The sequence below is a fragment of the Amphibalanus amphitrite genome, unplaced genomic scaffold (assembly GCF_019059575.1).
Source record: "Amphibalanus amphitrite isolate SeventyFive unplaced genomic scaffold, NRLGWU_Aamphi_draft 001332F_arrow, whole genome shotgun sequence".
NCBI classification, from domain to species: Eukaryota; Metazoa; Arthropoda; class Thecostraca; order Balanomorpha; family Balanidae; genus Amphibalanus; species Amphibalanus amphitrite.
Genome location: NW_024882825.1, coordinates 90,694 through 117,847, shown reverse-complemented (window position 1 = coordinate 117,847; position 27,154 = coordinate 90,694). Strand labels below are relative to the sequence as shown.

The 27,154-nt window shown below is 49.4% G+C and overlaps 1 protein-coding gene across 3 annotated transcripts in view; it reads left to right on the top strand.

The window, feature by feature from the left end:
- Positions 1-22,808, top strand: part of LOC122372220 (protein amalgam-like) — a 67,920-nt gene extending 45,112 nt beyond the window's left edge. Inside the window, exons 5-11 of one of the 3 annotated variants that reach the window (XM_043349141.1) lie at positions 6,099-6,249; positions 7,028-7,125; positions 10,643-10,660; positions 15,394-15,574; positions 18,458-18,585; positions 21,106-21,328; positions 21,865-22,808. In XM_043349141.1, the coding sequence (XP_043205076.1) occupies positions 6,099-6,249; positions 7,028-7,125; positions 10,643-10,660; positions 15,394-15,574; positions 18,458-18,585; positions 21,106-21,328; positions 21,865-21,962 (897 nt within the window). In that variant the 3' untranslated portion in view covers positions 21,963-22,808. The remainder of the gene's footprint in view (positions 1-6,098; positions 6,250-7,027; positions 7,126-10,642; positions 10,661-15,393; positions 15,575-18,457; positions 18,586-21,105; positions 21,329-21,864) is intronic. The other 2 variants (XM_043349142.1, XM_043349143.1) reach the window with 2 other exon arrangements.
- The last annotated feature ends 4,346 nt before the right edge of the window (positions 22,809-27,154 follow it).

Below are 27,154 nucleotides of genomic sequence, written 5' to 3'. Positions count from 1 at the left end.
GTATGGGCCGGTTTTGTGAAAAGGCAATTTTCTTCCAGTGAGCAGTGGCTAAACCCGGTTTTTCACTCTGTGCACGTGAAATTGCCTTTCGCCTGCAAAGTGTGCCTGATATTAGGCATCTGGGATCAACTATTTTGTCTTGAGATAACTTTCAATAAATCATGTGCTTTTTCGATCCATCAAAATACACCGGGAGGTATGGGCCATGCCCCGGGAGGTATGGGCCGGTGCCATGTTTCATATTCTTTTCTCGACAATGAGAACAATACTCGTAGCTGGTATCTACCTTGATCTCTCTTAGAGCCCAGGAACCGCATAAGCGGCCAACAGCTTACTTCATGGAGGTCACTTTGGGCACATATGAATTTTGGTAAACTCAATCATGCACCATGAAATAAAATGAATAATATTTTGCTGTTCGAATGAAATTTGAAGTTAAATTTTCAACCTTGCGCGCCAAAAATAAAACTTATTGAAGATGACACTTAATGAAAGCATCTTTTTATTGATTTAGGATCAACGGGGCTGGGTGGCCCGAACCTCCCGGCTAGGACGCCAGAATTTGCGTAGCATCTCAACTCATGATCTTGCAAGAAAGCTTCAAATTGTCTATCCAGTCTTGATTTGCATGCTTTAAACTTTATGTTAGCATTGGTCTGACATCATAAAACGAGACTTCTTCAAATTTATCACGAATTTTCTGTATGTAGAGTATTTTACTCGAAGAGGGCAAAAACACTTTATCACCGCTCATTGCCAAAGAAGATTGAGGAAGATTTTGAAAATCACGTGGGTTGTATAACGGAATGGCTGCTACCAGTTTACGCGGTCAAACGTGTAAAAATACGCAACACTTCTTCAAAACTGCGATGGCCCATACCTCCAGGGGGCCCATACCTCCCGGGTCTCCCCTATATGATAAGCAGCTCACTTGACATCAAACGGCGACCCAAAACAGCAACATTTTTTAGTTTGACCTGACCTGGAAGGTCAATGACTGACCTGAGAAGGTAAAACTGGGTATCATTGGATTCGTCTTTTCCCAAAGAATCTTTTTGGTCTTTACCGCTAAGCTCTATCTCCAACAGGAACGAAATGGCGCGTGGGGGGGGGGGGCAACCCCCCCCCCATGTGCGTTCTAGGATGGGAAAATGGCATGTGTGGGCGAGGTTTAAGTCATTTCCAGGTGTTCTCAAAACAAATAGTTGGATCGAGCTTAACCTACGAGCCGCTGGGGGGGGGGGAGCATAAAATTGCCCCCCCCCTTACGTTTTGTGGAATATCTTCGAAACTTGATGAGCTACGAACGTGAAACTTGGCATAGCTCCAATTGAATGCCTAGGCAATGTTCGAGAAAAGTTTGGTGGTTGTAGCTCTTAACCCTCGCGGGCCCGGGGGGGGGGGCGTTTTTCGCCCCCCCTGGCGAATATTTGCGATAGCTCCCGAACGCTTAGGGATAGGAAAGCGAAACTTTCAGTACCTTTTCTCCCATCAATTTGACATCTTCTGAAGTAAAAAATTTGGACCTAGCCCCCTTGATGACGTCACAAGGTCCATTTTTCTAGACCCCTGCACGGCAAACTTCGGCGTCACAGACGCAAACTTCAAATAGCTGCTAAAAATAGAGTTTTAGAGATAAAGACAAATTACGAGCACGGTTGTGTAGCGTTTGACCTAGAGAAAAATAGAAAAATAGTTTTGGTGACCTGAGGTCAGAGGTCAGGTCAACGACCCCGAAATGTGGTTTTAGTTTTTCGCAAATAACTTCGACAAAAATGGTCCTAGAGCTACGGCAGTGGTACCATCGCATTCGCCTTGTCAAGCCGCGTCGAACGATATATATTTTGTTCGGAAAAGGTCAAATTTTATGTTGACCTCATGTGACCTCGAATGACCTCTGGTTGACCTTGACACATTAAAGGTCGTTTATGATGGATTTGTATCCGCTGATCACGAATCTGGCATCTATTTTCCTCTAAGCCTTCATTTAGAGCTTCCGGATGACAAAATTCTCTTATTTACTATTACTAACTTGAATTAGTGAAATAGCCTCTAGCAGGGATACTGTTCTGTGACCTTGACCTTTGAGCAGCCTTGTATTGTAAGATGAACCACAAATAGGGAACTGATAAGCCTCAAAACATTTCAAAACATCTTGAAAGTTAGCACGCAAGATGTGCGAAAAAGTGCCAAGTTTGAGGTCAATTTCGAGCGTGACCTTGACCTTGATCTTTGATTTTGAGCACAGTTTCGGAATCCTCAGATTCTTTTCTTTCGTTTGACACCCAATTTTGCCGGTTTGATGCAGCCTGCCGTCCTCTAGAAAGCTTACTTTGAGATCACTACACAAGTGCCGGTTTTTGCCTTTGACCTTGACCTCTGACCTTGAAAATTGACCTGAGGTCAAAAATTTTAGGTGCTTTAGAATCGTCTCGTAAGGACCTTTCGTTTGGTATCGCTTTTGTTTCCGTAGCTCCCTTATTTACGGAGTTTGACAGGGGGGGGGGGGCGAAAAACGCCCCCCCCCCCGGGCTGCGGTGGTTGGGATTACCCCCCGGGCCCGGCCGGGTTAATATGACGTCACAGTGACATACAGTTTTGTCGTTTTCCGATATGGACCGTTTCTGATGACACTGAGCATGAAACTCAACTGTAAATGAACTAAACAGGTCCTGCTGTCATCCTAAAACATCTAAGTACATTTCCTACTATTTCCTGACCAATAATCGGTCCGTTATATTCGGTCTTATTCGTGAGGAAACTGAAAGTCGCAAATCTATAATTTGATATCTGACGTCACGCTCACGGTCACTGTGATGTCATTTCAAAGGTATCAACTCCAAATTCAGACATAACTTTGGCTAGGTATTCAGGAAGATGTGTATTCGCTTCTCTATCTCTCCGCGTTGCGACGATATCGTTGCAGAAGTAAAGGGGGGCAACTATATGCCCAGCGGCCGGCGGGTGGCGCGGAGGCCCAGTGGCCGCCGGGTCAATGAATTTGCAACTGAAAGCAGTGCCCTTTAATTAAAACAGCATTGAGTAATGTTTAGCATGAATTGATTCATGTTCCACAGGAATATGACGCAGTTTAGTTGTAAATTGACAAACGCTGATACTAAATATGTTATTGACACCGATGCCGTCACTGTCTTCTGCTATGCATCGGGTGGCGCCGAAGCTAAGGGCTATAGTTCGCTATTTCCTATTACTCATGACCATCAAATTTCAGCATGAAAATGGTTTATCTTCTCCGGCGTTGAATAATAGCTCGACCTTATGACCGCTGGTGAAAAATAACCTGTCTTCATGTGACAATCTATTATGATTTCGCACTAGATGAGCCATAAATCTTGTTTCGTGCACCGAATAACGGACTTATCGAAGGTGTCACGGAATGTTAACGATATTGCTTTTATATTTCATGCTAGAGCTAGAGCATGAAAGAATGATTGTGACATCGGGTATCTAGGCTTTTTCTTGGCTCTGCTTTTATGGTCATTTTCTCATGAAACTTCGTTTATTTTTTACAACGGTAGCACGTCGATCTAAGCTCACAATGCCTCGCGTTTTATTTTTTTTCATACAACTAGATTTTAATTGAAAGAATGTCGTTAAAACTATAATTACTGCCACACACCTTAGCATTGTAAGGGTCCATTGCCTATGACTGTGTGTATTCTCAAACAAACATATAAGGTGAATCAGACATAAAAACCCCTTTTTGTCAAACGCAACATAACTTTATTTGTTTTTTTTTGTCTTAAAAAAAAACATTTCTGCATATATTTTGTCGATGACACAAATGCTTTTTCATTTAGCTATTTCTCGTTTATTGGGCTCTATGATCAATTCGGCTTCCAGACGCGATCGCCAATCTCGGCCTCATTCGAGCTGAATATCTCCACAAAAATAACCCGGCTCCTTTTCCGGAGAAGTGCCTTTGCCGCTGCCTTTGTTCTCGCTTACGTCAAGAGTCGCGCTGTCCGCCGAAAGCCACTCAATCTCTGCGCCTTTCGGCCGGTCTCGGTCCTCTGGCCTGCTCACCGGCCGTCAAAAGGGCCTGCCTGTCTCGGGGAGGCTCTCGCGCCGCGGCGCTGCGGCTCTCCCCCGCGCTCGCCGGCTACTGAAGTGTCGCAGACGTCAAAAGCCGAAGCCTCTCCGCGGGGCGGACAGCGCAGCGATGGGCGGCGCAGCCACGGGGAGCAGCGGCGAATTCAAAAGCCTCAATAGAATAAGATTGGATGAGCCAGATTGCGACGCCACGGAGGATTCTAAAAGGCAGTATCGCTGCCGGAAACTAACCACGGAAGCCGAAAAGCAATTTATGCCGTTTACCGGTAAGCAAATCGAGCAAAGGACTGCGTGGTGTAAGCGTGATAATCTTATGATTAAAGGTGTTCATTTAATGTGGTAGGTAAATAGATGCGGAAACACTTCGTTTCTCAGCTTTTCATTCTTTTCATTGACGCGCTAATACAGAAACCACAAAAATATTCTCCTTTACATTCCCTCTGGGCTCCGATACCCTGTGTTCGCCTTACCTTCAACTTCCCTTTTTACAAACATCCGTTACCCAATGTTCAATTCTGGCTTGGCGGTCCAGGCCACAATTCAGTATCTAATTGTAAGAAACCCGGACCGCTGCAGCCGGCCGCTGGGCCGGCTCCGGTCGGCTCGGGCCCCGTCTCACGTGTGGCTGTCAGACAGATTTGCTGCCACGGTGGCCAATGTGGCGCAGATTGGCCTGTCGAGCGGCCAATGCGGCGCGGCCAGACGGGACAATTATTGCCAGCCGCGCCGCCGCGCCAGGCGTGTTGTGCCGACGGCCACGGCTGCGACGTTGCAAGTGGTCGCCGTGGGGCTTTGATGCCGTTTTTCCAGCCGGCGAGAGTGCGGTGTGTGCCGCTAAATTGTGCCGCCTGACGGTGTCGACAGGAAGGCAACAGTGGCGCGACGACTGAGACGGTCACCACAGTGTCACCTTGGAGACTGAGTGACTACGCGACAGGTCTGCGCAACTTTTCCAACAGCCGACAAGACGATGACAGGATATATTGTCTGATTATTCGGCGGCAGTCACAAGCTATGACAGCTCCCACATTTCACAGCGCACACATTGTGGAAAGTCTGCTATGCAGCGAGTTGGCTAGAATTTCCCAGAATTTGGGTGGAAAATGACGTTGGGAAGAATCGCGCTTTATGCGAAAGTTGGTTGGCGTCAATCACGTGCGAGCGGTTCTTTGGTGCTCGCATCCGGCAGCTTTTCAGAAAACATGACGTGATGCTGGCGAGCCGTTTGAGGCACCATCGGTCATCCGAAATGAAATGGCAAATAGAAACAGGGATCATTCGTTCTGGTTGACCCATGACCGCCGCGGCAGCTGATGGTTTTCGCACCGGAGCGCCGGCGCCCTCCCGGAGGCGTCGTCAGCTCTGATGGCCGTCGGCCGGGCGGACAGACGCCGGACAGAGTTGGCCAGATAGTTCCCGGCCGCCCGCGCTCGGCCGTCACTGGCGCGTCTGATGTGTGTTCGGACGTCAGCTAACACGGCGAGGGACGTCACTCAGCGCCACTGACGCACGCCGGATCGTCTGTGGAATTATAGCCGTCGCGCTATCGACATGGGATTATGCCGGACTTTCGGCTCAATGCCGCCACACAATGAGACACTTATTGTCAGGCGAAACATATTAAATCCATAACATAAATATTTGCAAGCGTGCGATGAGTTGCAGAGCTTTCACTCCCCCGTGATTATTATGGAGTATGTGTGAGGATTTTTGCTGATGTGCTGGCCTGTAAAAAACAAATTATTGGTGCGATCGCGCCTTGGGCAAATGCCTACCCATAACTTATTTTACTGAATGGCCAAAATGTGCTTACTCCATGCCCATACAAAACAAGCAGCTTAAATAGTGGATCTCGGATCTTCAAACCGAGTCAACATCTTATATGCTTGTTTGACATTATGACCTTGATGAACACCACGCAAACACCTCCTGACATCGACCCTGACCCCTCTGACCTCAATGACCCTTTCAAACGCCAAAGCCCCTAACCCTCGACCTTGACCTTGACCTCTGTTGACCGGCAGCATGGCACACTGCCCTCTGGCGACCTGGAGCGACCCGGCCGGAAGTTACACATCTCACGCATCGTCCGGGAGATGGCCGGCGTCTACGAATGTGTAGCCGACAACGGTCTCGGCTCGCCCGGGGTCGGCTCTGTCAGTCTGCAAGTGCAATGTGAGTAAACCGTGCGTCCCGTGCCGGTACGTTTGTATAGACAATGTGCACAGTGTGAGTAAACTAAGCTTGCAGCGTTGATAAATTGCAAGTTTCTAAGATAAACATGCCCAAGGCATTGTGGGTTTAGTGCAAGGCCCTGTGGTTTAGTGAGTGAACTGGGAGTCGAACGCCTGAGCCTGACGGCTACGCACCTCACCCACCAAGAAGAACAAGAGTGAGCTGCGAGTTGCGATAGATGGGTTAATTGTATAGGTAAACAAGGTGTGTGCTTTGATTTACTTTGAATAGAGGGACTGTTGCAATTTGCATACATGTTTACTGACTGCAAAGTTGGTGTCTGCGCCGGTAGGGCATTGTGGGCATTGTGGGTAGTTGTCAGCTCCAGCTGAACAGACTGCGTCTAAAGTAAACACAGCTGGGGGCGGCTGGGGCAAACAGAAGCCATATCCAAGCTGGCCTCCTAGTGATCATAACCACCAGCAAAAAGCCTAGGTGTGCGATGCATTTGTTGGGTCGCCGGAGAGGCCGTGCAAAATATTTCTTTCCTAATTTGTGAGCATACAAAAATTAAACCTTGAATCAAACAAGCTACAGTTTCAAACGAAATGTTGAACAGCAGCTCAGTTCGTTTGAAGTTATGTAATGAGGTACTTTGTGTAAATGACAAAGATGTTATAGTAATGTAATATTTTATATACCAGTTTTAACATTATATATTATATTTCGGGAGGGACGTCACTCCGTCCACTAATGACGTCACGCGGGTGTCCCACAGACCCACCGGAGATCGAGGTGGAAAGGAGCACCATCTACACCGGCGAGGGGATGGAGGTGAAGCTGGTCTGTACCGTCATCGCCATCCCTCCGGCCACGGTAAGTGGGAGTCGGACCGCGGCCCGCCGTCTCTAAATTTAGAGCCGTTTTGGTAGGAAACCATTTACATAGAGCTGTGACTGGCAAGACGACAGTCTCCGCAGGGCGTTTTGTCTAGTTAACTTGATTTAATTGTATTTCCTTTATTGGTGATTTGTATTCATTTATTGCGGATTTGTTGTTTGCATTTGCTGTGGAGATACATCACGTTGCATAATGGGCCTGTTGGCGCCGTTGTCGCCTGACGATGTTAACTTTTAGTTGTCTGGGCGTTTGACAGATGGCGGTGTGGTTTTCGGTCGCCCATTTGTTATCGGTTTATTGATATGTTTGTTTTTGGTTTGGTGCCTTGTGTCTTTTGGTTTATTTTAGGTATCGATTTGTAATTTAGTTTTGTATTGTGATCCGCGGTCATAAGTTATTTGGATTTTGTTCGATTTACTGACCGTGACCTCTACGGTCACGTGACCCGGCGCCGGCTGACCTGCCACGTCACCCTTCTGGGTCAGCGGAGGGGCGGCTGGCGGGGCAGCGCCCATTCTTGGTTGGCCTGTCGCGGCGGCGTTAGCGTGCCGCGCATCGGTTTGGTTTGGTCGTGTTTGGCTTGGTTCAGCCGTTCGACGTGAGAGCACAAGGGCGCACCGTGTAGGTGAGTGAGCGATTTTGACCTCGGAAATTAGTTCAGGTTGGTGAGATGGTTTGCCGATTATGTTTTCTTTGCTTTGTTGTGCCTGCGTATTCGTTTGGTTGGTGTTCATTTCGTCATATGTTAAGTTTTGTTTGTTTCGATTCCAGAAATCGCTACGCTTTGTTCCGTTCTGTTTGCTGCTCTACGAGCAATATATGGTCAGCACAGGCGGAGAGCGCGTTTCACTACCGGTCGGCGCGAGATCCGGGGCCCTGAGGTCGTCGGCGGCTACAGTTTCTACACGCGCCAGTTTCTGCGCAAGCCCGCGAGCCATCTGCGCTCGCTGGCTGGTCTTCGGCTGCTCGGCGCCAGCTTCTGCGCGTGCTGGATCTTCGGGAGCGCGCAGTTTCTGCGCGCCGGCTGGATCTTCGGACGCGCGCAGTTTCTGCGCGCGCTGGCTGCGCTATCGGCGCCTGTCCTACGGACGCGCGCAGCTTCTACCAGCTTCTACGGTCTGCAGTGGCTACAGCGTTTCGCCCAGCAGAGCTCGACACGTGCCGACTGCCGGGCCTCTGCGCGTGTTTCAACGTGCTGAGTTTCTGCGTGAGCTAACGTGCGCAGAGTCGGTAAGTGATCTGGGTCTGGTTTGGTGTGACCGTGGGTTTGGTTTGGCTTGGCTCACCTCTGTGAGTTTGGACCTGTGAGTACCTACTGCTCGCGGGCAGTTTGGCCTTGAACCGGGGGCAGTTTGGCCTTGAACTTTGGACTTGGACTCGCGCCAACTCGCTCTTCCTGGGTTGGCTGTGTGCCAGGATTGGACTCAGTCTGGCTCAGTGGTATCAGTGAACTTTGGCTCAAGTAAGGATTTTGAGTGCTCTTCAAGGGAACATCAGTGGGGCTGTTGGGGTTAGCTTTAAGGTGTTACTGTGTCACGCATTTGTGTGTTTAGTGTGTGTTGTTGTTGTTAGTCTGTGTGATGCATTATTAGGGTAAGGTAGCTAAATGGCATCAAGGGAGGAGCTCTCCAAGCTCAAGTCCTCAGAGTTAGTGGAGGAGCTCAGCTCTAGGGGGCTTTCGACTTTGGGTAAAAAGGCGGAGCTTGTTGATAGGCTGTGGAATGTTGTCAAGCCTGTTGATGAGCATGATAGTGTAGACAGGGACATGTCTCAGCTAAAGGAAGATGTAAATCAGGAACAGGTCAGGATGGCAGCAGGTCAGTTGGATAGCAATACTGTGTCTCAAAATCTGTCAGGTTCTGGCTCGGAAGCGTCTCAGTTGCTCATTGCAAAATTGAGGAATTTGAAAGAGATGGAACAGCTTGAGGAACAGGAACTTAGGATTAAGATGAGACGTCAGCAGTTAGATATAGAGTTAAAGCTGGCTGAGTTGCCCAGTGGAGAGGTAAGTGAGGAGGTGATTGACTCATTGAGGATCCAGACAGACAACCAGGTGAGATCTCCCCGTTCTGATGAGACATCCGTGCTGAACTCACAGATGCAGAGGATGTTGTTGCCACCTACTGAGATTGAGAAATTTGATGGTAACGTCATGAAGTACAAACTGTTCATCAGGTCATTTGAGGCTAGAATTGTGTCACGCACGACTGACGATGACGAGCTCTTGCACTACCTTGAGCAGCTGACTGTGGGAAAACCGAAACAGATTGTTAGGAGCTGTATGTATCTGAGTGAGGGTGGTTATGCAGAGGCCCGAAAGCTGTTAGATCAGAGGTATGGCAGCTCACACAGGGTGGTCGATGCATACGTGCAAAGACTGAACGACTGGGGCAGGATCCCTCCAGGTGACGTAGAGGAGTTAGATAGGTTGACCCTGTACCTGACTGAAATCAAACACGCAATGACTGACTTGGACGTTGCAGGTGAGCTCGAACACCCGAGAACCTTGAGAGAGGTGGTTGACAAACTGCCTGGCTACTTGAAGGATAGGTGGATGAGGTTAAGTGATGATATCATGGAAGGTGAAGGGAGGATGGTTAGGTTCAGGGACTTGGTTGATTTTTTGGCCAAGGAAGTGCGAGTTAAGAGAAACCCAGTTTTTGGTAGGTCCTCGGAGAGCAAACAGGCTGCACAGAGGTCAAAGCCACAGGTCTCTGGTCGCATGCAGGCGCAGTGCAGTGCGACTGCAGTAAGCTCAGGATCAGGTGAGAACAGATGCAGGTTCTGTCGAGGTAATCACTTCCTTGATGACTGTCAGGAGCTGAAATGGAGACCAATGGATGAGAGGAAGCAGTTCATTCAGACTCAGAGGTTGTGTTTTGGTTGCTTGCGTGAAGGTCACACTGCCAGGTTCTGCAGGAAGCGTAGGAAGTGCAGCATCTGTGGTGGTCTGCACGCTACTCTCCTCCACAGGCAGGGTGAGCAGCCACCCAAGTCTGAGCAGGTGAGACCCAGTGCTGCTCCCAGCAGCTCAGTTCAGGTTAGCAGTGCTGGAGTCACTGCTGACTCTGGTCAGAGAACAGGTACTCTGATGCCTGTGGTTCCAGTGAGAGTTGTGTCACCCTCAGGGAAGACAGTGGAAACTCTTGCCTTTTGTGATAGTGGCAGCTCTGGAACTTTCATGAGTAAGAGTCTGGCTGATCAGCTTGGGATGTGCTCAAGGTCCACTAACATTTCTGTTGACACTGTGTGTGGATCTGGGAGTGAGATTTCCACATCTGTGATGGAGGATGTGAAAGTTGGTCCCCTGAAGGGTGAAGGTCTGTTCTCGCTCCCTCCAGTGTTCACTCTTGACCGCATTCCTGTGTCCACTGAGGATGTGTGTGACAGAGTTGAGTTGAGTGCTTGGCCGCACCTGTGTGGTGTGGAGCTGCCGGAGACTGATGTTGATCTGCGTGAGGTGGATCTACTGATTGGTGCAAACTGTCCACAGCTGTTGGTGCCGGATGAGGTGAGGAAGCCTGAGGGCGACGGGCCGTGCGCTCTGCGCACCCGCCTTGGGTGGTACGTGATTGGACCATCCCATCGGTCGGCTCGTGATCCTGTGGGTCAGCACTCTGTGAACCGGATCGGCGTTTCGCGTTCCGACATTCCTGGTAAGGTCTCTGAGGCTGATCTGTTCGTTCAGCTGTACGATCAGGATTTCAAGGACGCAGCTGATGAGACTGAGAGTTTGTCCGTGGAGGACAAGGAGTGGGTGAGCATGGTCAAATCTAAGCTGAGGAAGGATGAGATGGGCCATTTTGAGATAGGTCTACCACTCCGTGATGTCAGTGACTTGCCGGATAGCTACTTCACAGCTAAAAGGCGCTTGGAGCCTCTCAGGCGACGCTTGTCTGGCAACCCCGATCTTCGTGATGATTATGTTTCTGTTGTTCAGCGACTGTTTGATGAGGGCTACGCTGAGGTGGTCCCCGATGCTGAGGTTGAGACTGGGGAAAGGGTTTGGTATTTGCCGCATCACGGTGTTAGGCATCCAGAAAAGAAGAAACTAAGGGTGGTTTTTGATTGTTCTGCAAAAACTGACGGCCTGTGTCTGAACGATCTGCTGATCAAGGGACCCAACCTCACCAACTCACTTGTTGGGGTGCTGCTTCGATTCCGCCTGAATCCTGTGGCGTTCACGTGTGACGTGGAGTCGATGTTTCACAGGGTTCGACTGCCTGCTGCTGATGCGAACATGCTGCGTTTCCTGTGGTTCAGGAACGGCGATGTCGGCGGTGACGTGGTGGTCTGCCGCATGAAATCGCACATCTTCGGCGCGGTGTCTTCTCCCAGCGTCGCAGGGTTTGCACTGAGGCAGTGCGCTGAAGAAGGTAAGGTCGAGCATCCAGAGGCTGCTAGGATTGTTGATCAGAATGTCTATGTAGACGATGCACTGGTATCGGCTCCATCAGTGGATGAGGCTGTTCGTCTGGCCAGCGATTTGAGACAGTTATGTCAGACAGGCGCATTTAACATGCGCAAGTTCACGAGTAACAGCACAGAGTTCCTTCGGAGCATTCCGCGTGAGGACAGGGGCAACAACGCGAAGGATCTTGACCTCCAGGTAGAGTCGTTGAAGCCAGAGCGTGCTCTAGGCATGCTGTGGTCGGTTGAGGACGACACGTTCCGGTTCCGCTTCGTTGACAGGCGCAGATCAGTGACGAGACGAGGCATTTTGTCCACAGTCAGTGCCTTGTTCGACCCACTAGGCATCGTCGCGCCAGTCACCTTGCAGGGCAAGGTCTTGGTCCAGAAGCTGTGCATGATGTCCTGTGGCTGGGACGACGCCATTCCGGCGCCCTTGGAGGACGAGTGGTCTGAGTGGTTGGCGCAGGCCAACCGCCTCGATGCGGTCAGCCTGGACCGGTGTTTCGGGGCTTCTGATGGTGAGGTCGTTCGTCAGCTTCACGTCTTCTCGGACGCCAGTGAGACTGGTCACTCAGCAGTGGCGTTCCTGAGAACGGTGACGCCGGCAGACGACGGTGGTGTCGTGTGTACCGTGCGCTTTGTTATGGGGAAGGCTTTGGTGAACCCAGTGAAGTTCGTAACGATCCCTCGTTTAGAGTTAGCCGCGGCCGTGGTGGCTACAAGGCTGAGGGATCTGATCGTGAAGGAGTCTGGCCTTCGTTTCAGCAGCTCGTACCTATGGACTGACAGCACAGTCGTGCTGAAGTACCTTCGTAACAGGACGGCTCGGTTTAAGACTTACGTGGCAAACCGAGTCACTTTCATTCGAGACAGGACGTCGGTAGAGGATTGGAAGTACGTCCCGTCTGCTGCCAACCCGGCAGATGTCGGATCACGTGGATCCACTCCAGAGGACTTGGACATGTGGTTGAAGGGGCCGGACTTCCTTTCAGCGAGCGAGGAGAGCTGGCCGTGTGAGCCGGGGCGGTCAGTTGATGATTCCGATGATCCAGAGATCAGACATCCCTCACCTGCGACTGTTGTTGTAGCGGTCGCTGAAGTTCCTCAGGTGTCGGCTGCAGTGTCGGGTCGCGAGCAGCCGTCCGCGACTGAGAAGCTGCTCAGTCACTTCTCGTCTTGGTACAGACTCAAGAAGGCCGTGGCATGGTACATACGTTTCTTTCAGGTGCTCAAGGGGAGACTGCTCTCTCGGGCGCGCGTGATCCGCGATCGGGGTCTGCGCGCTCGGGGAGTGGGGTTGGGGACGTCTCTGAGCGTGGACGATCTAAGGTCTGCTGAGCTGAACATTCTCAGGTATGTTCAGGAGACCAGCTTCCCCGAGTTTTATGATCGTGAAGGCACGGTAAATGTGAAGTCGAGCTCCCTCAAGGGGCTGAACGTGACGCTGAAGGACGGACTGTTGGTCGTAGGGGGTAGGTTGAGCCGCTGCCCAGTTGAGAGCAGCGCCAGGTGTACTGTGCTCCTACCGAGGAACCATCATGTGACGAGACTGGTAATGCGTGACGCTCACGTGTCAGTGGGGCATCAGGGTCGTGAGCACACGCTGAGTAAGATCCGAGAGAGATTTTGGATAGTGGGGGTGGGACCTCTGGTCAGGAGCTTAGTGCGATCCTGCGTGACCTGTAGGAAGGTTAACGCAGCACCAGAGCAGCAGATGATGTCAGATTTGCCAGAGGACCGGGTGACGCCGGACACGCCAGCTTTCACGTCGGTAGGTCTAGATGTGTTCGGACCAGTGATGGTAAAAAGGGGTCGCCATGAGATCAAGCGCTATGGTCTTATGTGCACCTGTCTGGTCACCAGAGCCGTTCATGTTGAGGTTCTCCAGTCGTTAGAGACAGACTCACTGATCAATGCGATTCGCCGCATTGTAGCGCGTAGAGGGCCGATTCTTAGGATAAGGAGCGATTTGGGCACGAACATGGTGGGGGCCAACAATGAGCTACGGGCTGAGCTTGAGAGGTTAGATGTAAGTATGCTGCAGCAGTTCGCTCTGTCCAAAGGGATTGAGTGGATCTTCAATCCACCTGCTGCGTCTCACTTTGGGGGATGCTGGGAGCGATGCATCCGAACGTTTAGGAAGGTTTGGAGGTCTATGCCGACTCAGAGACTTGACGACGAGGGACTGAGCACACTGTTCTGTGAGATTGAGTCAGTGCTTAACAGTAGACCGCTGACACACGTTTCCGATGACAACGGGAACCTTGAGCCGCTCACGCCCAACCACCTGCTGCTCTTACGAGGCGGCGGTGAAGGCATACCAGGTAGGTTTACTGACGAGCAGTTCTCCGCTAAGCAGTGGAGAAGGGTCCAGTACCTCGCTGACCAGTTTTGGCTCAGATGGAGGCGCGAGTACTTGCCGACCTTACAGCGGCGCCAGAGGTGGGTATCTAAGTCTAGGAACGTAGAGCAAGGAGACGTTGTGTTACTGATAGATGAGGACGTGCCGAGAGGTCATTGGCGCATGGGCAAGCCACGCAGACGTTTCCGAGCAAGGACGGTTTGGTGAGAAAGGTGTCCCTGAGAACTGGTGGCACGGTTTTGACGCGGCCGGTGCATAAGCTGATAGTCCTGCTGCCCACTGCTGACCGGAGCCTGAGCTAGACTGCGATCGTCTGGAGCCGACTGCGGCTCAGACCTGAGTTACCGAGTGTTGTCGCGGCGCGGTGATAGTTAAGTGTTTTATTCGGTGTTTAGTGTTAAGTGATGAGTGTTAGGTGTCCTCAACCCTGTCGGTTGAGCGGGGGCAGTGTTGGCGCCGTTGTCGCCTGACGATGTTAACTTTTAGTTGTCTGGGCGTTTGACAGATGGCGGTGTGGTTTTCGGTCGCCCATTTGTTATCGGTTTATTGATATGTTTGTTTTTGGTTTGGTGCCTTGTGTCTTTTGGTTTATTTTAGGTATCGATTTGTAATTTAGTTTTGTATTGTGATCCGCGGTCATAAGTTATTTGGATTTTGTTCGATTTACTGACCGTGACCTCTACGGTCACGTGACCCGGCGCCGGCTGACCTGCCACGTCACCCTTCTGGGTCAGCGGAGGGGCGGCTGGCGGGGCAGCGCCCATTCTTGGTTGGCCTGTCGCGGCGGCGTTAGCGTGCCGCGCATCGGTTTGGTTTGGTCGTGTTTGGCTTGGTTCAGCCGTTCGACGTGAGAGCACAAGGGCGCACCGTGTAGGTGAGTGAGCGATTTTGACCTCGGAAATTAGTTCAGGTTGGTGAGATGGTTTGCCGATTATGTTTTCTTTGCTTTGTTGTGCCTGCGTATTCGTTTGGTTGGTGTTCATTTCGTCATATGTTAAGTTTTGTTTGTTTCGATTCCAGAAATCGCTACGCTTTGTTCCGTTCTGTTTGCTGCTCTACGAGCAATATATGGTCAGCACAGGCGGAGAGCGCGTTTCACTACCGGTCGGCGCGAGATCCGGGGCCCTGAGGTCGTCGGCGGCTACAGGGCCCTCATAACAGCCCACCATTCGAGACAATGACAAGCAATTTTCACAGTTATAGTGAAGGATTGTAGCATAATATAATGCATAAAATTTCAATCATTGGAAGTTCCAGCGAACTGATGCCATGCCATGCTGCTTATCATGCAGAAGTCTATTTTCACTAGCTATGGACACAGTCACGCTAGACGCAATGTCAAACAAAATCAATTCGTCGATAACTTATGGCAGCTTTTAGTCAGTCCTTCCGCTTGCGCACTTTAGGTGTTTACGAAAGGAAGCGACTGGCGCAACCACTCGAGGATTGACAACTGCCGTGTTTGACAGGTGTCTTGGGAGCGTCAGGGCTCGCCATTTGACCCCGATCGCCACTTTACACCGGGGAACGACGTCGGTGGCACGCGGCACACCCTCACCATTCAGAATGTGCGCTCCGAGGACTTTGGAAAATACTCGTGTCACGCCAAAAATCTGCTGGGGGCTGCCCACGGCAATATGGATGTGACAGGTGAGGCGAATGAGATGGCTGCAAATGAGTATGAGATAAAACTTTACTGAAATAGCTCCCGAGTACCCGAGGCGTTGTTTGACATATATTCGAATTTTAATATCAGCCAACTTTTACGAAGATGTTAGGGGAGAGATTTCTTAGAACTATAACCGCTTGCGATAGTTGGATGGCTTTGATCTCATCACATTCCCCAATGTAGTTTGCTACCGGTTTTTAAAGTTTATAATGAATATTTTATAGAATTTGATGGAGCGTGTTTATCTATGCAATGGGTGCAGAGTTTGAAGAGGTCTGACCGCAGCTCCTTAAAATTAATTTGTCGGTTGATTGCTTGCATACATTTACGTTCCAATTTAAGCTTCTCAGATTAACGGAACTTCAAAGTCATTTTCCTCGTCGGCAAGCTTAATGGCTTCGGTGAATCTTTGGCAAAGCCCATGTGCACATTCAGACAGTAACACATGTAGGCTGGCATTGATTAACAAACCGCAGGCAAGTTCAATAGCTCTTGCATCCCATCATTACACTCAAACGAAATGACCACTGAGAATCAGAACATTCGGCTCCATCACCGCGCTCTAGCACGGTGCCTGTAGAGACTGGAGATGCTGTGCCGCATTGCGCTGAGGTGTTGCGGCACAGCCTACCCAGTCAGTGTACGGCCGGGAGTGAGCGGCCCGCCCCGAACAGCACGGAGCTCCGAATGTTTCCACATGCAATAGGCCGCAATGCCGGGTAGATACATGAGTGACGAACGCAATGAAGGCAACGGGCATTAGGCAAGAGAGCTCCGTGTCCCGTGAAATTGTAGCTTGCAATTCGTATGAATGCATTATAATAGCTGACAAGAACGAAAAACCGAAGGATAGCCTTCGCTCTTGTCCATATTTTTTTGCGGATTAGGTACGTAATGAAATATAGATATAAGCTTTTACATAATAAAGAAATACAAGATGAAACAAACGTATAATTCAATGTACCTATGTTTTTGAGGATCCGAGGAGATCCGATGAAGCTGGTACTAAACACGAACTCTAACCGTCAAAGTTAAGCTCAATTTATGTTAGTTGATTTCTCAGAGGCAAAGTTACTGGACTTCACTGCCTGATTTAATTACTTCGTTCTTGTTTGTCTTGTTTACTCGGATTGTTTTCTGTCACCTTGTAGTTCGCTAAATATACCTACATAGAGGCAGCGTTGAGCAACTTCCTTTGAACAGATCGAATCCAAACATTAACCCGCGCCCCGTAGGGCTACCGGCGGACCCTACCACCCGTAGGGGGGGGGGCCGTTTCGGCCCCCCCTAAGATCTCGGAAAGTTACCGGCCGATTTTCAAAATTCAAACGGCGTTCGATAGCCCCACCCGGGAACTACCTTGTGACCAAATTTCATTGACCTAGGTCAAACCGATGACGTCACAGGTCAGGTCAAAGGTCAGATTTTCACCGTTCACAGGCAATTCAAGAAATATGCTGTGAAAGCGAGTAAATTGGTAATTTATTGAAAACCATCGATGGTACATTGTTCGTCAAACACATACTTTGCTATCTGAGGTCACTGATACAAGGTCAGGTCACAGTGAGGTCAGGTCACCGGGGGTCACAATATGAATGTGTCGTGTGATACATGTTTTATGGTCCATTTTACATGACAAATGCGATTATGTGGGTTAGGCAGCCTTTGGGGCCAGCCTAGGTCACGTTTTTGTGAAGGTCAGGTCAAGGTCAGGTCAAATTAGGTCAAATTTCAAAGTTGATATTTTTGCATAAAATGGGTATCGATTCGATGCAGCTCGTCACGGGGAGTCTAATGGTGGTCTTCGTTTTGCTCTACGAGTTCTAGAATTGCCAAAAATTGAGTTTGAAAATTTGACGTCATCATTTTTGAACAGTTTTTTCGCTATAACTTGGCCAAAAAACGAGGTATCGATCTGAAATTTGGTATGTAGATAGAAGACGGTAGGCACTATCACATATATTCCGGTTTTTTCGAAACTCAAAAAACTTTTTGGATTTTTTGGCGAATATATCCAAAAAAATGCTTTTTTGATTTTTGGGGGTCAAAACTCAAAAATTTCAAAAATTCGAGATAGCAGTTTTGTAGCCCTGTCAATTCTACACCTTTTATGTCTTGATCATTTTTCTGTATCTTCAAAGCTGTAGTCCTGACAGGTCTTCTCGCGAAGGTCTTTTTTCGGTCGAAAATGACAGAACATGACGTCACTCTGACGTCATTTGTGGCCAACCTATCATAGCCTCTGGAAAAATTTTTGGTCACAATGTGTAAAATTGATGCCCGGAGGGGTCCTGAAAGTTTGGTGGCGATATCTCCAGCCGTTTAGGAGATATCGACCGAAAAGGACAGGGGGGGGGCCGTTTCGGCCCCCCCCCTACGGGGCGCGGGTTAATATTGGTTTAATTTAGATGGATTTTTTTCCGAAAATAGCAAGGCAAAAGACGTATGCAAGATTTATGATGCATCAAAAGAAATAGAATAATAGCATGGCTGATGCCCTATGTGACACTGAGTCGTGCCGATGGCGAGGTATCCCTTCTATCCTAATGGCTGATCAAACTATTTGCTTCATTTTTTTTTGTGGGTGACATTCATTAATGAACACCATCTCAAAACTCGGTGATAGGGCTGGTCTGCTAAAAATGCACCTCAAGTCTTATTTGGATATAATGCTTACTTTCCACTTTTCCAGCACTGAAACCACTCAGCCGGAATGCATAAAACTTCAACACCGCTCGAGATCATGTATGGATTCCTACTTCATTTCCCCGATAATGAACTTTGATAACTGCAGCCCACACCAGCGGCCTCTCCGTCAGATTTACCAGAGCCTGTGACCTTACGATGGCCCCGGATGCCCGCAGGCGTGGCCGACCGGGCTGTTATCACCAGTGGACCCATCAGTACGGCTCCCGAACAGTACGAGCTCAGCTGGAAGGTGGAGAGTTTCAGCCCCGTGCTGGAGTATAAGGTGGCCTACAGACCCGTGCGGGTAAGTCCCACAGACGAGTGGGGATAGGGACGCCCCCCCCCCCAGATACGTGAGGGCGAGTCTCTCAAATCTGTGCGGGAATGTTCCACAGACTTCCGTGGGTAAGTCCCATGCAGCTCGTTGATTATTTACAGCTGCCTCGAAGTCGCCGGGACAGATGCTGCAGCCAATTCAATTCGGCTGGCGCCGGACATTGGCGGTCATTTGGTAAATGTATCGGGTCATTTAGGGAATTTTGAAGGCTTTGACGGCGCTGTCTCCCTCGGACGCTCCCAAATCTGTGATCACTCAGTGTGTATCTAAAAGAGATCAATTCAGAGGGGATCCCAGCGCGCCTCCAAATGAAGTTTGCGCCAGGATTACATTTCATGAATTGTTTCGAACAAGTTTTTCAACAATCAGCAATTGTGTGTTCACCGACACGTATATAAGTACTTTTGACAGTTTCTAACACATTGCATGGAGTAACGCCTAAATAATTGTTGTCCAAGTTTGGCTTTCTATGTATAGATATAACGTGTGGTGTGTGTGCAGATATAAATTGCTACCTATAATACCTACACAGAACAGCGGAGCAGGGAAAACACAAAATAAAAGAAAAAGAGAGTGAGAGAGAGAACAACAGAGAGAAAGACAGAGAGATAGAGAGAGAGAGAGAGAGAGAGAGAGAGAGAGAGAGAGAGAGAGAGAGAGAGAGAGAGAGAGAGAGAGAGAGAGAGAGAGAGAGAGAGAGAGAGAGAGAGAGAGAGAGAGAGAGAGAGAGAGAGAGAGATGCAGAGAAAGAGAAATAGGAAGGTTACTAAAACATCTCATATCCGTGACACCAAATGAAACACCCACGTGTTCATATCGTTTCTTTACCAACCAGACGCCGAGAGCCGGGATTTCCTCGGCCGAAAATCCAATATCCCTCCGTCCTGACAAGGCGGCGTCTGCACACTCGCCCGAGCGTCTAAATCCGCGCTTTTCTCTGGTCAGACTGGCTCTGGCGGCTCGGCGGCTGGTCGGCTGGTCGGTCGGTCGGTCGGTCAGTCGGTCGGTCGGTCGCGGCTGCACCGGCCCGGTGCGGGTGGTGACGTGCGAGCCAATTTCGCCGCGGCCGGCAGCCTGCCGGCAGACCGGTGGTGCTGATGAGTTTATGACGCCGCAATCCGGCCGACCCCGGCACTGGTCTGATAATGCGGCTATCGCCGCCGCCAGCCCTCCGTCTGGGATGTCTGACGGCCGCAGACAGGGGCAGGCTTCAGCACCCCTCATAGGACTGACAAGCGTCATCAGGCACCAGTCAACCCGACTGACACACGTCATCAGGCCCCAGTCAACCCGACTGACACACGTCATCAGGCCCCAGTCAACCCGACTGACACACGTCATCAGACCCCAGTCACCCTCCGAGGCAATTAACATTCTGATACACAGGCCAGCCAAACTCCGCGTCATCCCTCAAGGGACCCACACACGCCGTGAGATTCAATCACCCTCATACATCGAACCCATATACCCTACCCTACTAAGCGCCGTCATCACTCGCTAACAACGAAATATTCAGGCCCTGTTCAGTACTCATCATCCGTTCCAGATCTTCTATAAAATAACAATGTCACCTACATTTACCACTTAGTGTGAAGTCGCTCATCATTGATCATTTATTCATACATCGGTCTTACCCATCACACTTTTGACATATCCAGTGGCGGATCCAGGGGGGGGGGGCAAAATGGGCATTTGCCCCTCCCAAACGGCATAATGTTAACATTACGCCTACGGACGAGGCATGGAAAGAATCGATAAATTGTTATGGTTTGCCCCCCCCCCCAAAAAAAAAACTCTGAGCTGGATCCGCCTCTGGACATATCAACATTGTTCAGTGTATAGGTCTAGGCCCATCCCACATTGACTATTACAGGTCTAACAAACCCCAGTTTCAGCTTGCAGACCTCCCACATACCACCAGAAACAGGCCATGGATTGTCAGCCCAGCAGACCACACCCAGCCCACACTGTAGGCACCGCGGGCCGTCCACCCCAGGAGAGGAGACTGGGGGGGGGGGGGCCTGCCGGAGGTCTAGTCGAATCTACCGACATCTGACGCTCGCCAGACCTCCGGCAGGGCCCAGGCCATGTCGTCTGCCCGGCGACCGCCTCCACAGTGAGCTGAGTGACCACGACAGCTTCTCACAGCAGCCAGTCTCATGTCCACAGCTGCGTGCCTTATCTCAAATAGCCACCTTTCTGTTAAAATTAGCTATTTCTTAGATACAAGACCAAGGCCTGAAATATTCCACCCAGCCGAGTGAGCCGCCACTGACTAGATAAGAATCCTGAGAGGGTGCTTACGCTCCGTTAGTTGTTTCTCGCATCAGACAGCGCTCTCAGACCGTTCCGATCCTCTGAATCCTCTCATCTCCGCGATATCTCCATGTCTCGTCAGCGCCCCGCCGTTCCCGTTTACCCCTGCCACGCCATCCAGTTTAATATCGTTACCATTACCATCACCATAACCATCACCATCACCATCAGGCGAACGGCAGCGGCCTGGAGCTGGTGTCGCGCCGCTGGAGAGAGGTCAAGGTGCCGTCGACTGGCAGCCGCACCGGTACCGGGGTGCTCTACCGACAGCAGATCCCGCTCTCCAAGCTGCAGCCGACCACCGCCTACGAGCTCTACGTGCAGGCCAAGAACAAGCACGGCTGGAACGCCGTGTCTGATACGCTGCATTTTTCCACAATCGCCAGCGGCGAGGGTGAGTTATATAAGCGATAACGATGTACTATTTTCGCACTTCAAAGGATCGCATTCTGGTGTCAATAAGCAGATAGCGTGCATCGCTTTTAAGTTGTGACATGTTAGACGTCGGGCTTGCGAAATGTTACAGTGCACAGAAATGATGAGCTACATTTGTTGTAAATTATTTCCGACAAATGGAAAATGACGTTGACTGTTACAAATGTAATACGATTAAGAAGTTGCAGCGGGAGCTAAATCCGTTTGTCAGTTCTCGAGGCCAACAACAGCACATAATTACGTATTCAAGCGGCCTAAATGTTGCGTTGAACCTCTCAAACACCGTCCGAGAAGTTTTTGCATCAGCATATATGAGGAGATTAACGCACCCAAGCGCGGTGAGTCGCTTAACTTGTTGAAAACTCAAGCGGAGTCCAGAGGGGACTCCTTAACTCCTGCTAACACTCTTAAGCTTTTACACTGGCAACTGTTTCCGTTGGTTCTGGTGACTAATGCAGCGACGCATTTCTCATTCGGCGTTTGTTGTCCTTTCAGCTCTGGAGTCGCGAAGTTTGTCGTCGTCAGCGGCGGGCGGCTGGAGGTCCGAGGCCGTATTGGCTGCCCTCCTGGCCTCTGTGCTCACACTCTGCTAGTGACACGACCTCCCTGTGGTGTCCTGCGCCGCCTGTGCGCCGCCGGACGCGCTAGACATAGCCAGGACTACGGCTGGGATCGTTAGCCCGCGCCGGAAGGACGGACAGTCGGCTGCAGCCATCAAACGCTGCACATTCCGCGGCCCGCGGACGGGCCGGATCTCAGTGGGGGGCGCGGGCCGGCCGGCCGGTGCTCGTAAAGACAGGTCGCCATGTCGTCGGGACTCGCCGATGCCGACGAACGACTGTTATGTGGCGCCGATGGCTCGACGGTCGACGAGTGGCGAGCGCGAGCTCAAGTGGTTGTGGAGGGAACGCTCAATATCGGCGTCCTGCGCCGCCGCGTCTCGGTGAGTGGTGTCGAAGGCGCAACTGTCCGTGTTAAATCAAGTGTCGGTCGTGATGACCCTGTTCTCTTTTCACAGCTCGTGAACTTCAACTTGATGGTGCCTTGTTCGTGCGGTGGTGACGTGAATGACATGGGCTCGTGTGACCGTGATGATCGATGATCGTTCAAAGTGTGGTATTTTTAATTGTCGCACCATGGCTCCGGTCCCCGGCGTGGCGGGGCGGCAGCGGTCGCGCTGTCAGCATCGGTGTCATGTCATCGGCCCGCTCTGTGTTGCGCCGCCACGATCTGGATGCTGTGAGGGGATGTCGCGGCTTTTGTCAGCTGTTCTTATCTGCATGGATGGATCGTTGTGTCGCTGTGCGAGCCGGTCGTCGCTCACGAGTTGGCAGCCGGCTCCGTTCTCCGCAGTATTTATCTGTATGAGGAGGTCTGAGAGCCTCCGTCTGAACGGAGGGGATTGTCGTTTCCAATAAACCGGGTGCACATGAACTGGAGCCGACGTCCTCCCAATGAGCTCGCCAGAACGTCGGGATGAAATACATAAATACTGTATGGATTGTGGCAGGTGGGGGCTATCGAACCGACGTCATTCCATGAGAATGGGATATTCATTGGAGCTCGGCTCTGTTCGCCTGGGCGGTGATATCACGTATTCACATTGGACCTTCTACGAACAGCAGAACGAAAGGCTGGGATTGGGCAAGGAAAAGATGCCCTAGAAAATTCGCTAGGTTTTTATTGAAATGGAAGTAACGTTGCTTAGGGCAGTTTCTTGGACGCAAGTGCAACGAAAATACAGGAAGAAAAGAAAGTGGAGCATGTCTTTCGGAAACATCCAGGGTAATTGAGTTTTAGATTTTGTTGAAGTAGAACATTGAATATATAGTTACAATGCCGCAACACATTAAACTACAAAAATTTACTTGGCCTTTTTAAATCACAACCGCAGTGTATGTGAAGCTTCCGCCCATTTTTTTTTTCTAAACATATCCATGGATTTGAAGGAATAATGATAGCCGTTTTCACGACGGACTATCCGGCGAGTGCACCTAATTTGACGAAATCTGCACCTAATCTCTTTTACAGCAAATATCTTTATTTTATGAATTTATTTCACTGTTTTAACCCGCGCGTGGCTGGGGTCTCCAGCCGAACGCGCGAGGCTGGGGGGGGGGGGTAAATTTTACCCCCCCCCTGTTATCTCCCGAACTAATGGTTCGAAACGCCAATCGAAAGATCTCATCACGAACAACTAAAAACATTTACTTAATTTTAAGTTTGAGGTCAAGGTCAAGGTCAGGTCAAGGGTACAAATTGCAAGTTCCTACAGTATCGGCCTTGCACCGTAGTTGCCGAAGAATGGAGTCATGGACTGAGACTGATCGCCCAAAACGTGTTCTTAGGCTACCAAGACAATATTCGTTGCATACAATATCATTCAGAGGTCAAGGTCAAGGTCAGGTCAGGTCAGGTCAGGTCACCAAAAACAAAATATAGAAAAGGGCATGTGCGACACATGTTTTATGGGTCATTTTACTCATAGAATTCAATAGGCACACTCAATAAGTGACATGGACCACCTCTGGATGAATTTCAGGTCGAGGTCAGGTCAAGGTCAGGTCAAGTGAGGTCAAATTTTGAAGTTGGTTGTTAAGGCCTAAAAAGGTGTTTATCTGATGCAGTTTTTCACGGCGAATCGAATGGTGCTACATTTGTTTCCGTACGAGGTCTAGAACTTCCAAAAAAGTCATTTTTCAAAATTTTTGTGTGTCGTGACGTCATACAATTTTAAATAACTCCCACATTTTTTAACCGATTCTTCTAAAACTTGGTATGTAGGTGCACATAGACCACTTCTCTGACATATATTCCGGTTTTTCGATACACTCAAAATTTTGGATTTTATAGCTATTTTCCCAAAAAAGTCAGTTTTTTTGAAGAAAAAAAATCGGCAAAAATCCAAAATTTTCAAAAAACCGAGATAGCCAATTGATGAACAAAGTAAAATTACGTATATCCTTTTTTGTTACGTCTTGATTCCTTTAAAAATGAAGATGTTAGCGGCGTTTGAACTTTTGCCGTTTTTGAGGCGAAAATGGCGAACATGACGTCACTAAAACGTCAATTTCTCAAAAATTTCCGACGGATTTCGCTCAAATTTTCAGGGAACGTGTCAAATTGATGTAAGAAAAGATACTGAAAGTTTGGCGGCGCTGCGCGCCGCCGTTTTTGAGATATTGCAAAAATTCGCGAGGGGGGTAAAATTTACCCCCCCCCCCCCAGCCCCGCGCGGGTTAATCGATGAAACTCTCTGATAATATGACAAAGCAGGCATATAAGCAATAAGTGCACCCTAGCTGAGAGCTACTAGAAGACACACTGAACCTAATTTGACCAAATCTGCACCTAAGCTGACCAAATGTGCACCAAATTTATTTATTTATTTATTTATTTAGGCTCGTTACAACATCCACGTAGTGGCTTTTACGTTGTAGTGTCAGTATACATGAAAATCATCTCACATCTCGGGCATAGATAAAAAGACAAAAAGAAAAGTAAAATACAAGAACACGATAAGAATATTAAAATACCACGATAACAGCATCTATAAAATGTTGAGGTAAGCTAAATCACCATCCAATAGGTACATGAAATATATGTAAAAGATGACAGTAAATTGAGCGGTACTAAACGACCTAAAAGGCGAACGAACAATGACACCTAAGATATAAACATTGCACAAACTATCACACTAACGCATTCTCTCTGATATTCTTCCTGCACTGCCTAACGGTCGGCGCCTCCCGGACAGCTGGTGGCGCTCCATTCCAGCTAGCCACGGCGCGGTAGGTAAAGAAGCGCCGGGCACGTTCAGTGCGCACCTTGGGTAGCTGGAGCTGCCCAGCTTCAACGGCCCGGGTGCTGCGTGCTGATATGTCTGCGCGGGACTCGACAAGAGTTTTTAGATTTGCGGAATAAGTTCCGTCTTTTAGAATCTTATGAATCGTGAGAATATCCTTTTCCACAATAAGTTTGTCTAAATTTTGCCAATTAAGCTCAGCGAACAACGGTGTGACGTGCACGTTGCGCCGTGATGAGGTAGTGATTTGGGCAGCATGATTCAGCACCTTCTGGACTCGTTTCCGCTGGACATCCCTGCACCCACCCCAAACAGTAAGGCAATACGCTATATGTGGGAAGACCAGAGCCTCAGCAATGAACTTTTTTACTGCGGTGGGTAAAGAATGGGAAAATTTCGCCAGCCCTGCCAAAGTTGCGTATGATCTCCGGATCACCATCGAGACATGGTCCTCCCACTTCAGCTCGGGGTCCAATGTGACGCCTAACACTTTCATCTTGATTGCTGGCCGCACCTGCGCACCAGCAAAGTTCACCATAATGTCGCCACCAATGCCTTGTTTTGGCATGCCAAAAAGTATCATTTCGGTTTTAGCCGGATTAATTTTAAGTCCGTTTTGGTCATACCAGTTCTGAACGATGGAGAGCATATCCTCCACTTTGTGTTTATGACTATTCATATCGTTTTTGTTGAAACTGTTGAGAAATTGCGAGTCATCGGCATACATTACAATTTTATCGCAGACGACATGGGAAGCGACATCATTAGTGAATAACGAGAACAAGATTGCTCCCAAAGTGCTCCCCTGTACCACGCCATGGGTGACAGGAAGGAGGTGTGACCCCCCTTTTACTATCTGACGCCTACCGTCAAGCCAGTCGGAAAACCAGTGCCCATCCACACCGTGCCAACCTAGTTTATCCATGAGTCTGCCATGCTCGACGCTGTCAAAGGCTTTGGAGATATCGGCCGCAATATTTGACACCACTTTCCCCTTGTCAGTTTCCGATATTATGAATTGGACAGCGTCGAGCATAGCAGACTCCGTGGAGTGACCCCTACGGAAGCCATGTTGCTCCGGACAAATAACATTATGCAATGTAAGATATTCCACCAGTTGATTACATACCACCCGCTCCGCCAGTTTGGACACCGTTGGCAGAACCGACACGGGGCGAAAACAGTTAACATCAGTCGCATCACCTGATTTGAATAGGGGTGTCACTATGGCCAGCTTCCACTCATCCGGCAATGTTCCTGTTCGGATGTGCACCAGATGGCCGTCGTGAAAACGGCTAATATATAGTTTTGTCAAATCAGTAAAAATAAATGCGGGAGCGTACATACAGTTGAAAGCATACGCATCAAAGCCAACACAAATATTGCATTGCCAGAGGACAATCCCGGCTCCCGTCTGAAGTTTTTCAGTTCCCAATACATGCTTCTTCATATTTCTTTTTATATGAAGCAACATCGTTGAATATGCGTCGCGACCATTTTATTCCGACTGAACATTTTTATGCATAAATTATAGTGTTTTTTTTTTTCTTCTTCAAAATGATGTCATGGCAAACATCCATACCCGGCTGACATATCCTCAACAGAATGGAAGGTGCTTGTCAGCTACTCAGATTAGCAGAGCTTTATGAGTCTACATAGTTGACCGACCAGGCTTTCAACGACTACACAAACGATAGAACATTGTGGTAAACACTAAACAATCGTTAAAACCCTCGCCCATGTAGGGGGGGGGGGTTGGTGCAACCCCCTGAGGTTTTTCTTAGCTACACGCCGAACCGTTTCAGATAGCCTACTCAAATTTTCAATACCCTTTGGGGCATCCTTTGCGCAACTTTTGGTAAAAAATTTTTGTCAAGGTCATGTCAGGTCACGGAGTTATGACGTCATAAAGGGAACAACCTCCGGCCAGATTTACGCTAAATGGGAGATTGCTTCACATTGGTATAAATGCCGACTGAC